This window comes from Centropristis striata, chromosome 20 (genome assembly GCF_030273125.1).
Source record: "Centropristis striata isolate RG_2023a ecotype Rhode Island chromosome 20, C.striata_1.0, whole genome shotgun sequence".
Classification (NCBI taxonomy): Eukaryota; Metazoa; Chordata; class Actinopteri; order Perciformes; family Serranidae; genus Centropristis; species Centropristis striata.
This window is the reverse complement of record NC_081536.1, coordinates 21,302,714-21,315,997: the sequence shown is the minus strand read 5'-3', so window position 1 is coordinate 21,315,997 and position 13,284 is coordinate 21,302,714. Positions and strand designations below refer to the sequence as shown.

The following is a 13,284-nucleotide window of genomic DNA, read 5'->3' as shown; positions in this document are numbered from 1 at the left end:
TTCCATCACTGTGTTACATCCCCATGTTTCTAGGCAAGGCTAAACACATCCTGGGCCATCTCTTAGCTCAACACATAGAGATGAAATTGATGTTAAATCCTCTCATCTAAGTCCAGGTCAAACAGCATCTTCCCAAAATATCCCAGTGTTCGTTTAAAGGCCTTGCACACCCACACAGGTGTTTTCAGTTATTCAGAAGTCAAGCAAACTTTATTTATACAACTCTATAATACAAACTACAAATTTCCCTCAAGAGGCTTTACAATCTGTACACCTGTCCTTCGACAATCACTTCGGATGAGTAAAAACTCCCCAAAGAAACCCTGTAGTGGGGAAAATGGAAGGAACAGTGGATGTAGAGATATCCAATAAGTCGTGTTTACAGAATAACCATGATAAAAAATCATAGTATGGACATTTAGGACAGTAAAATTATTGATAGTTTGCAAGCATCAAATTCAAAACCCTGACTTAGCTACAAAACAGAAAGTAGAACTGCTCCTGCCTACTTGAACTCCTTCATTGAGGTCCACACTGAATGAAAGTCGTCTGCCTCCTCTGCCGCTACAGGGCCCTCAGTCACAAGCTAGACTCTTCTCCTCTGTAGTTCCCCAGTAGTGGAATGAGTTAACAAACTCCATCCGGTCTACCTTTTCAATCTTTAAGAAGAGACTGAAGACCAAGCTCTTTACAGAACACCTTCACACCGTAGACATTAATGATGGTGAATTAATATAAAATGGGAGGGAGAGAAAAAAAACTTGCATTATGCACTACGGTGCATAATAGGTGTTCTTGTCACCTTTGGAAGAAGCTAGCAAAATGAAACTGTAGCCTTCATAGGAAGTTGTTAAACCTATGAGACGTTGCATAATTATAAGTTAACCCTAACTCTAGCCCTAGCCCTAATGTAACGTCACCCGTTAGACGTTGGTTTTGCCAACTAACCAACTGATCAACAACCTTTACCATTTCCCACCAATCCACACTAAATTGAACAAAACATACGTTTCTCAGCTGAACAGCAGGGAGTTGAACCTACAGTTCAGGTTTGATAGCCCCATGACTTCCAACCTGAACTAAGTAGCCAGTTAAGAAAACTTCCCTCCATACTCTTTTTAACATCAAGATTAAGCCGCAAGGATGTGAAGCCACAAAGACGTAAGGCATGGCCCTGACCAATCATAGCGTTGCAGGGGGGTCTTTTTCGGAACTCCATAATGACACTTCAGGGCCATGTCACCATGGAAAGGACAGACTACACAAACACTCTAGTGGCAAAGCTCGAGGACACTATTCACATAGATAGAAGTAAAGAAACAGACACACAGAGGGAGAGATCGACTGGTGTACTGTATCGAATATAGACAACAAGGAGTACAATGTATATCAAAAGTTTCTTTAGAAAGACTACTTTTAATGTACAGGCTTTGGTTGAGCCCTGACAGACAGCTAAAACAAAGAGGAATGAACATCGGAGAGAAAATAAAGGCTGGCCCTGCTGTCTCTCACTAAGTGGTTGTGCATAGTCTGACAGCCAGCTCAGACTTTCTGACAGTTTAGGCATTACTCAGTATTCAGCAGCAGCATGCACACACATACAGAAATAAATTCACACTAATTACCCAGCATGCTAACCTGCAAGCAGAGGCTGCCCAGAGAAGTACCTGTCTAGAAATCAAATGTGACAGCATAATGAGATTTTAGACAGACACAGCAGCGGGCAGGTAATGAAAAGAGTCAAGGCAAACACCTGTACATAAGAGACAACAGCATAAAACACACCACAACAAATAGTCTCTTTTGCTGACTCACTCACAGACACATTCTGCAAGCAGTACCATAGAAACAAAACAAATTATAGACAAACTTCTTCATAATAAATAAAAAAAACAAAAACAGGAAGAAAGTTTAATTGTGGTGGGAAGGATCCATCACTCTGCACACAGAGAATGGGCACGATCCATCAGTGTCAGCAAGTGAGCAGGAGACGAAGTGAACACAACTCATCCATCAGTCAGATGTTATATGATGGTAAAGGCTTTCTGCTGACCAGCTGGGTCACTTCCTATCCATACCATTTTGTTTAAAAGCTCTGCAGGTTGTAATTTTCACAGCTCCACCTGCACTTTGACCCCCTGCTTCACCAGAAAGGTTGTTCTCTTATTTACAGTAAATGCTTTGAAAGGTCAACCATGACTTTTCCCCCCTGACTCTGTCCAGTTGGCCAGCTAAGTGTGGAGTATAACAGGGTGCTTTTTAGAGTTCATAGGAAATTTGCTTCTATCTGCGCCAATCCTGATATTCACGTCAAGGGATAGACAAATGGTAACACGATTAGATTTTAGAATCCGGGCAGCGATGAGGATTCTGCTGGAGAACTAATCCGTCCTTTACACACATAAATCTTAGTCAACAATGCTGAGCAAATATAGCACATGAAGAAGAGATTGGAAAGACGGAGAGAGCAGAAGGAGCTGAAGGAGCTGCAGCAGCGAACGGCATTAGCATAGTAAAAGAGCCAAAGTGTCATGTTCTAATTACCATGCTGCACACCTATACGAATATGTATCAATCAGCTAGTCCAAGTGCAACTTCATTGCTCTGCCTGAACTAACGCTCTGCTCAATCCATTCCCCAAGTCTCTACAAACCAGGGCAGGTGCTTCTGGCACAAAATGTTAAGCTGACTGCACACCTTGCTGAGTGCAACTGCAGAGATTCAAAGTAAGAGTGACTGGTGAAGAATGTCAAACATCTAGCAAGCCAGAGCCACATTTTTTTTAATGAGTTGGTTGACTAGAAGGATAAAATGTGAGTGAATACTGGACTTAGGTTTGTCAGTGAGAGGAAAGGACCGGATTGCAGCCTGCAGCTCTACCTGAGCCTGACAGGACCGTTTGCACTTGAGGATTTACACCAGGTCTGAACCTATTTTTGCATGTTGCGCTTACTATGGTACAATAACACTTTCACTGAGTGTGCTCATGTTTTTGGTGAGCTGAATGTATCAGTTTGTGGCTAATGAAGGCGAACACAAGTGATGTTAACTCTCGTGACAGTTGATTACACTCATGCACTGTGTTTTACAGCACTCAAGGATTTACAGCATTTGGCATGCTGGTGTTGTGTCAAAGTCAGTTCGCCCATCGAATTGTGTTTCACTCCTGTTAAAATGATATTTCCCGTAATGCTCCCCTCTATGTTAAGGGTTTAGAAAAAGGTTTGCTTCAGATTTAGGTCACGGAAACACTCTTTGACACAACATTTGCATGGCAAGTGCTATAGGCAGTTTTGGTTTTACAAGTGACTTTGTTTACTGGTGACTTTCAGCCAAATGAATCTGTTCAGTCTGATCATCAGCCACGTCAGCAATGATTTTGAAATGAGTGTGACTGCGAAATTCAAAATTGTGAAAAATGAAACCATTGGGCCTAATATCTAGTAAAGTACTTTTTTCAAAATTTGAATTATCAAGTCAGTCAGGATATTGTTTACCTATACTTCTATTTTTTTTTATTTTGTTTTAACCTTACACTCCTACTGTCTGCCATGTTTCTGTCTTTCCCTCCAAGTACACACACACAAAGTTCCACAGAAAACCCAAAGGCAAACAGGTCGTGACATACCATTTCGTAATTGTTTTGGTTTGTGTTTAATGGTTATTAATGCAAAAAATATCAAGAGTAAAATTCGTCAGGATCAACAAATCTTTCATCATGTAAGATTACAAATAAGCGATAAGCTAAATAACACACTACTACTACTACTACTCCAAACTTAAACTGTGCATTTATTAAAAACAAGAACCTCATTGTACTAAATTCATTTAAATCTGCTGCAATAGAGATAGAACATTTAATTTGTCCATTAGTCAAACATTTAATTCTATTTAATGTTCTATCCTTTGGTAGGTTAAAACAAGCTTTTCTTTTAGCAAGAATTAATAATTTATCTCCTCTGCATTTTCTCTGACAAAGAAAGATTGCAGAATATATTATGTGATTGAGGGAAAAGCAGCAGCAGCAGCGCAAATGGAGACAATGCACATTCATTATTTTTTCATATGACACGTGAAAAAACAGACAGAAAGCCATTGCTTCCATCTCTGACACAATGACAGAACAAGTCCAACGACAATTAATGAGATGTCAGCCATTCAGACAAATGTCATTTTCAGCACCGACAGTTGGAATATATAAAAGAAAATATATGTTTGTTTGTGTGAGAGTGTGAGACAGCACGAGAGAGCGACACACAGACACACACAAAAGAGCTGGTTGGCCATTCACTTCAATTAAATTAAAATGTGAGCTATAATGTAAATTTGCATGATAATTAAGCTCTTATATTAAAGCTTTCCATTATAGATTGAATGTAGTGCACGCACACGCACACACACACACACACACACACACACACACACACACACACACACACACACACACTAGAAAGGCAGTGGAGTCACAGGGTCTCTGAAACAGGGTATCCCAAACTTTATTTTATTGGTTTTATCAGAAGTACCATGGAGAGCAGTCACAGTTAGTGGCAACACACATATAACAACTTTCCTCCGATCAGTTGGTGTTCAACAAAAATGAATAGAAATAAACTAAAATAACACACGCACACACACAAAGAGGACATCGGCAAAACTAACAAAAAAAACAAAACATAAAACAAAAATATTATCTTCATTATTACCAACATTATAACTGTTGCGGTTATTGTTCCATTTTAAGATACACACCAAATCAAATCGACAAACATGAAATTTCCCAACTACACTCTACACTGAGGGTGGGGAGAAGAACAGAGAGAGAGAGAGAGAGAGAAAGAAAATAATAATGGGCGGAGGGGAAAAAGTGTGGAGGTGGAAAAAAGATGTGCAGAAGCAAAGGAGGGATTAAGGAAAGAAAGATGAAAAGAGACAGATTTAGCGAGCAAGAGAAATGACAGACGGTTCTAAATCAGACAGATGGTGACTTGAATACAGACAAATGATCCTTTGAGAGACTCAGACAGATGGGGACATAGGCAGATATATCGTACTTAACTATAGATGTTAGGAGACAGAGAGAAAATAGGTGAACAAAGCAGGTTCGGAGATTCTGTTGAGTCAGCGGGATAAGACAGACCCAGTCCAAGTCTGAGTCAGATGCACAAAAAGCGGAAATAGAAACTGCCCCTCCAATAGAGAAATGAAAGGGCACAGGAAGAGAGATGGAAGGAAAAAAGAGAGAAAAGAAAAAAAAGGATGAGAGAAAAGAAAGAGTGAGGCAGAGATAAGCAAACTACAACTTTTCCAAAAAGGCAATATATGTCATTCTTGAGTGTAGTGAGTGTATCCTTTAAATAAATATGTAGAATTAATCCTCTACGGTTAGCGTGATGGCCATATAGCCCACCTCACTTATAACACTGTACAGTATATACACAATATTATTATTATTATTATTTCTTTAATGACAAAATAACCTTTAGATGTACATACAGTATTCCTCACCCTCTGTCAGAGAATACAGCCATGGTATTAGAAGTAGCAAGCAGTGTCGTTTTTTTTTGTTTTTTTTGTACAAATAACCCATGCAACTCTCGTATAGATTATTTATTTAAGATACATAACTCATTTAAGATCACATCTCTCATTCAATAACAGCAGATATTGCCTTTTTAACAAAAAAACCCCCCCTCAATTAATTAGTAATGTGCAAGTTACATCTCGTTTAAATTAAAAACATACTGTTTTTAAGCTCTACATACATTTAAAAAAAAAAAATGTTACCGAACAGAATAAAAGATGCACAGACAACCAGAATCTGTACAACATTCAAACCATTTTTTGTCAACACCAGGGGAATGGGATACGATTCTCTATAACTATATACAGATATGTTATCATTCATGCACAGTGTCAACAAGTAGCACATTGACATTCCAAAATATGGAAAACATGGCATAGGTAGACAGAGGGGGAAAAGGGGGATTTGGGAAGAAGGGAAGTACAGACAGAACGAAAGGTTTGCTGCCAGTCATGGTTGCTTTGGCAGCAGAGAGACAGAGAAAGAGGGGGAAGAGACACAGAGGGACAGATAGACACGAGAACAATACACATGCTGGGCAGGAGAAGTCCATTTCAATCTCACTGACCCAGAAATCAATGTATGGCTGTAACTTCATGTTTTTTTTTCATTAAAGTTCATTTCCTTCCTTGTCGTCTTCCTTCCTCTCTTTATCATCCTTTTACATTGTTAAATCTTACTTTAAGGGTAGAGAATAGCTCTGGTAATGTTTTCTTCCAACAGTACATTAAATGCTTTAGCAACGTCTCAGCGTGACGTTCGCTCAGCTCGTACCAGCAGGGGTGCTTGTCCTTCCTTTGTCTGTCTGTTTGCTGTTGCATTCATTTATTCCTCAGTCTGTCAGACAGACGGTCGGTTAAGAAGTGAACGAGGCAACGGAAACCTAACATCAATCTTTACAGAAGCAACATCGTTAATGGTTCACAACTGATTCACCACTATTTCTTTTTTTTTACACATCAGGTACAACATTATTATTGTGTACATCAGTCAAAACACAAAATCTGTTGTTGTTGTTGTTTACATCAGAAGCGACTTTGTTAGTGTTTTTCGACAAAACAACATAGTAGCCGTTTCACATAAGCGACAAGAACCAGTGCAATGCTTTTTCTTCATTTAAAACCCCGCCCACTTCTTCACAGCCCACCACAGAAGAAATTTAAAAAATGTACCGTAGCCTACAGCTCATTTTTCTTCTGCTCAATCTTAGTGTTGTATTTACAGCGGTGGCCTGGCTAACCTTTGACCCTTCAAACCTCAAAAGTCCAAACCAAGACAGGAAGCTAAATTCAACTCAATTTAAGTTGCTTTCGAAGACGAATAACCTGGTTGAGTACTTACAATCGTGACAGGTAAAGCAATCGAACAAGCTCGTCTCAGCTAACATTTTGTTAGCCGTGTTTAGCTTCCCACCTTGGTCCAAACGCTATGGGGCTTGAACAGCTGTCATTAATCTGCCATTAGCTTCACGTCAGACTAGCTTTAAGTCAAGGTATATACACTGAGAGAGGGGGTGCAACAAAGCTGGTGTAGCAAAAGAACTAACTTCAGATCAATGATAGATGTTAGCTTCTGGAAAATTTGTGCAGCAAACTAATTTGATGCAAACAACTACATTACTGCAAGCGTTTCATTCCTGCGCAAGGTCACGCTGAAAAATTAGGCAGCAGGCACATTTTAAGTAAATCCAACAGGATTTAGCAACATCAAAGATAATTTGAATCCTGTTGAAGTCACCCAAAAAGTGATGCAAACAGCTTCCACAATGTTATTTCTTGTCTTTTTTTTTTTTTTTGCACAAGCTAGCAAAACTTTTTACAGTGTATAAACCTTAAGCTCCATGCCAGTGAAGAGACAAATGCATACAAATTTAAATAGAAAGATTCTGGTTAAAACAACATCAAGTCTCCTTTCAAAGTGTTAATGAAATATGAATTATATTTGGTGTTTTAAGAAAGATCCATTGGTTAGAAAACCCTCTACAGGTTGGACTGCAAATAGTAAGTTTCTGATAGAAAGATTTCCCTTTGGCAAAAACAGGGGTAAACTGCCACTCCAAGGCCTTCACAAGAGAACAGCTACTCTAATGGAGAGCCATGCATTGTGCAGAGTTTGGCAAATACAGATGGCTGTCAAGTGTTTCATTCAATTTTAGGGATTACACAAATGTTTTATTGTTTAGATTGTTCCCAACACTGGTGCTGCAAATAACACATTCGGCGTGCTACACAGGATTTATTAGAGTTGTGACTTTCAGTATACCAGCCATGCCGCTGGACCTCTGTGCAGCATCACCTACTGGCTCTCCATTCCAGGTGCATCACTTGGTGAATAAGTAATATATGTCAGGTTATAAAACAAGGAGCATTTGTTCTCCTCAAGATACTGTGGATTTGCCAAAGTCATCCAATCCAGGGCTCTGCTTAGCTCTACTCTCTCACAGGGGTCGAAAGCTGTCTGTGACAAGATTTTTGCCAAGTTTTAAATGGATTACATCTAGCCCAGACTACTTACTTTACAGATGACATTTAAAATACTACTTATTATATTAAACATCAAGTAAAAAAAACACAACATCAGCAGGAAAATTCTGGCCAATTCAGATGCATATAGTGTCACCGAACAAATAAACTTTTAGAACGCCTACTTATACAGTAAGTTTTTATGAACGTTGCGATCTCTGTGGTTTTAGAGTTAACAGTCTGAAGTGTAAACCTCTCTGACAGTCGAGACAGTCTTTAGATTTATATTATATACATGTTTTAGGACAAGACTTTGAGACACTTTCTTACCCAGAAATATTTTCATGATATATATCTAGTCTGTCTACGACTGATTAATGGGAGAAGATTCCCAGCTAGTCAGTTTCTAGTAAGTGTCAGTTTTGCAGTCTTTTTGCAGTTTAATTGATGCATATTTACCAGCTATCCCAGCCTTTGTCCAGGGGTTTTAAAGAAGCTAAACTGTTGCGTGACATCCTATTTTGTAGCTTGTGTCCTGAAACAGCACACCTAGTGTTTGCCTCTGAAGCCATAGCCACACTTTTCTAGATGTAGACTCCCATTCAATCATGCACTAAAACATTTGGTTAGAAATTCAAGCTCAAACTTCATTTGTATAAGATGACTAAGACGATGTGTGTCATAATACTTCAAATCAAAAAAATGATGCCACAGATAACTTGAATATTGGACCTATTCTAGTCTGTATCATAAAGTGAGATTGGTGAGTTTAGTTAGTTACACTTTGAGGCTTTCTGATATCAGGAATGATTCACTTTTGATCGGGCAAGATTAACTTGGTAACCTATGCTGCAGAACTGATGAAAAAAGGTCTATGCTCTGTTTCCATAATTGCCTCCTCTCAAACTGGTTTGCATTGGGAATGGGATTTGATCACTGGAGACTACCCCGATAAAAATGTAATCGTGCAGCTCTTCTGTACTTTCCAATTGTAATCAGACATAACTCTGATCGTAATGTGCTCTTTCATGCCATGAAACCAGACGGACCTCAAAGGTCTGGACCAAGGAAACAGTGATTGGCCCACTATTCTTTGCACTCTACTAGGTGAAAGCATGCATTTCTTTAACTTTGTATATAGAAAATCTTTTTGCATATCCAATCAGATAAAGAGTATAAATAAAAGATACTATCTCACTTTAAACATGCTCCTTTTGATCTGTTTATGTTGCACAATACTCCAGAGCCACTTGTTTATCCATGACTGATTTTCCAAAATCACTAATGAATCTCAAAGAGTCTGATTAGCCTGAACTCACTTTATGATGCAGGTCCTAGAGGGGCCGTTTCTGGGGGTGGGTGATTTAATTTAACAATTTTCTCCAAACGTCTGTGAGCTTATTAAACAGAGTCTGGCTGTCTGAGATTAGATGTACCCTAACCAAGATGTCCCTAAAGTATCTGTGTCTGTTAGTAAGTTTCCACCAAGTATTTTCAAACTATTCCTTCATCCAATGGCTCCTGTGATAAGACTAAAAACTGGCTGCTGAAGTTTAGTGTCTTTTCAAGGCTGGGGTGAAGCAGTGAATCACGTAGATTGCATTTTGGTTCTTCAGTCGAGAGCAAACGCTTGCCCTTGAATAAAGAAACAATATAAAGTCGGATGTTCATTGCTTCCTTTGGGTTGAGACCTTCATGACTTACATGAAGGGTAGTATATTTAAGAAGCAGTCGGAGTGACCTGGGAAAGAACATTGCATGGGTGGTTTAATTTGGAATAAGGCTGACTGCAATTTATAGGCAGTCCGAGTCCAAGGAAGGTTGAGGCCTTGTCTGTACGAGTACTTTGGATCATTGGGTTGATTTTGCCAATATTCGTCTGACAATGTCAATGAAACTGTGGTAGTATTTTATTTTAAAGCTACACTGAAGAGAAGTACTAACATCTGATGAGTTGGTGTATAATGTTAAGGAATACAAATCCCTGTTAAGTAGCCCCCTAAAGACCAATCTATGTGAAGAATTATAAATCAAGGGTCAGGGTTAGGGATTAGTGGTTGTTTCTTACAAAGCCCTTGAGGATTTTGATTGGTCCGCTGACCAGCCAGGGGGGAGGTGCTTAAGACACGCAGGGAAAATGACACAAGCTGTTGAATGAACCAACGGGAAAAGCGGTATCAAAGTGAGAGAAACAATGACAGAGGCGTTTAAGAAACAGAAAGCCTATGAGGTTTCACAGAGGGCGGTACCTACGTTTTCAAAGTCTATTGCAATGTTGCGATTGACACGTGATGGTGGCAATCTCATAGGTGGAAAACTAGATAACAGAATTCCACAGGTTAAAAAAAACAAACAAAAACAAACACACATAAGATTAACCTAGATATTTATGCAATGATAATAGTTTCTCTAACAGTTTTAAACGGTAGAGTGGCCATTTGTCTTCTCAGACGCGGCCTTATTAAAGGTAAAAGCACACTAACCCCTTCTTGATTCAAATTAGACCTTAAATCATTTACATCTACTGTATAAAGCAACAGAAAGAGGGCCCGTTCAGGAGCGCATTGCGTTACCAAGACATTCAGAAGGAAATAATGGAGCTGCAATGTACGTCCAGCTCTTTGTATTTACATTTCTAACCTCAGTGATGTTCAAAACATTTCATTTCATTGAACGCGCCCTCCCCGCAAAAGAGTCTTACTCAGCATTTCTACAGGCTGGGAGAGAGGGAGTCAAAAAGACCTCGAATACGAAAGCATATTCCGTCTCACGCAGCGACAGCAAAACAAGAGGCGTTTTTTTTCACAGTACTTGACCATCTTCCCACAACACACAAGCACAGAAACACACAGTCACACGCCAGCACGCACACAGTTTGTTTTCAATAAACAGTTGTGGCAATATATCCGGTTTCCTCTGATTGTGTTTTCAGTATGGTCTGGTCATGCATGTACATACTGATACAGTTATTCTGTCCTTTTCTGTCTCACTCGGGCCTGTTGTTAAAGTTGGAGGGGTCCAACTGGAGGGGGATTTTTGGGATCGCTGTTGTTGAAGCCACACGACGTAGGAGCTGTGATAGTGTGTTGGCCTGTTTTAACCTTTTGCTCCTTGTTAAAACACATTTTCTTTATTTCTGTATAGTTGAATCGGCTGAGACAAATTGTGTTTGTTCGGGGATGTATTTAAAACATGGGTAAGTTAAAAAAAAAAAGATTGGTTTGGATTTATGGTTCAAGACAAACAAAAAAATATTCCTTAGTTTATTCCTTTTTCCATCTTCTGAGCCATTTCTCTCATATGATTTTCTTGTTTGTTGTCATCCTTCCATGCAACCATATTTCCTTCATTCTGTTTTTAGATGCTTCAATGCGTCCTCCATTTCTTCATCTGTACATCAACCCATTCATTCGTCATTCAATATATTGCGTAAAGGGAGGGACTGATAGATCAATGAGACTGCCTTAATTTCCAAATCTATCCATTCATCAAGCTCCCCTTAGTTTCTCCCGCCATGCTCTCCCTCTGTCCCACCCTTTCCTTCATCATCTCCTGTCGTCTTAGAAGCCCTGGATGTGGCAGTAGGCCTCCAGTGAGGAGAAGAGGATGTAGAGGAGCCACAAGCTGACGAACAGCATGGTTGTCAGGACCTTCGATGTCCGGGGTCCTCCCAGCTCTCCACCAATCTCTGGCCGCCGTCGGTACATCAATGTGGCGACGGCGATAAAGGCAAAGATGGTGAAGAGCGTGACAGAGAAAGCCAGTGTGCCCGGATCCACCCTGAAAGTCCCCCCCTTGCTGTTGTGGTAGATGGCGGCGATGGACCATGCCACCTGTCAAGCATCAGCAGAATCAAACTAAATAACAAGACTTTTTATGGCAGAGGAAGTACTAAAGATTCATAAAATAACAGTTATTACAGTTACACAAGCTATGAATCAATCAATCAAACAATCTTTAAAAGTGCTGGACTTACCCCAATGCCCAGGAAAACATTGACGGCGTTGGAGCCAGTCACATTACCAATGGATGCATCTGCATACTGATCCTGGGTAGCAGCGACCTTGCTGGCAAAGGTATCTGGGGGGAGAAAGAAACAGAGGGGGACCAATCAAATACCTGCTTTGCATTTTTGTATCGATACACTGTGCCTTACTCTACTGTAAGTAAGCCTGAACAACATTTACTAACTCTAGCAGAGTTGCTGTCTGTCTCCGGTAGGTTTAAATTAGGTCATCTGCAAACAATTTCTAACCGAGCTGGAGAGCAGGATCATTTTCATGATTTTCGAAGACCTTCAACATGACAAGAAACACCAAGTTTTATAGTCCAGCTTTGGAGGAAGTATTGGTTTTCCAAATTACTAGTAGAATTCATTTCTATAAAAAGATATCTGCATATGAGTACAGAAGCATTTAATTGGAAGCATTCTGGTGTCAGTTTGTAGTCCGAGAAGTATTCACTAATCATGTTTGAGGAGGCTTTGGTTGAATGCAAGTAAACAGTCCATGTAGAGAACACATGAGGGGGAACACATCGGCCAAGATGCATTCTCCGAACCCAGGCTATTGTCTGACAATGATTTCACTTTTTATTCCCTTTTTTTGTATCCAGAGAAACAATCCAGTTGTAGACATCATCTCAACTCCATTCTCACCTCTCAAGTTGATAATCAGGCTGTAAACAAGTACAGACCGGCACATGGAAGTAGTCTAGTCCTAGATATCTGCTTTCTGTAATCTATGAGTCTGGCTGGCTACACCAGAACCCTAGAAATAATGCCCCCTACTCTCAGAAGCGAAATCACCATAAGACTGATAGTAGATGGGTTCTGCGGTTGATAAAAAAACGCAAAAATGACAACGATTTTTACTTCTACTCTTTCTCCGCACCAGGCACAGAACTACATCTTGATCTTCGGGAGGTTATTTAAGTCAGACACCACACTCTGGAGCACCAGCTTTGAATAACCTTAAAACTAATGTTTAGGTTGCCATGCAATCTTATATAGACAATAATGCCTCCAATAGGAAATACATATCTTGACTTAAGTGAAACTATGTCCTTTTTTCCAGTTAGTTACTGAATTGAAATTGTGCTCAAATCCAATTATTTGTAAACAAGAAGACAAGGAAGACAACTTTATTCTGGACATTTCCCCTTCTACCTCCATTAAGACCAAGGTGACCAGTTATATAACTGTTCTCTCATCTAACCAGTACAGTGTTGACTGAGGAAAAA

The 13,284-nt window shown here is 39.7% G+C and overlaps 1 protein-coding gene across 2 annotated transcripts in view; it reads right to left on the bottom strand.

Moving 5' to 3' along the window:
• Positions 1-4,470: 4,470 nt before the first annotated feature.
• slc8a1b (solute carrier family 8 member 1b) overlaps positions 4,471-13,284 on the bottom strand; it is a 150,234-nt gene continuing 141,420 nt past the window's right edge. For both annotated transcript variants that reach the window (XM_059358833.1, XM_059358835.1), the window contains exons 10-11: positions 12,020-12,123; positions 4,471-11,876 (exon numbers count right to left, since the gene is read on the bottom strand). In XM_059358833.1, coding sequence (XP_059214816.1) covers positions 11,604-11,876; positions 12,020-12,123 — 377 coding nt within the window. In that variant the 3' untranslated portion in view covers positions 4,471-11,603. The remainder of the gene's footprint in view (positions 11,877-12,019; positions 12,124-13,284) is intronic.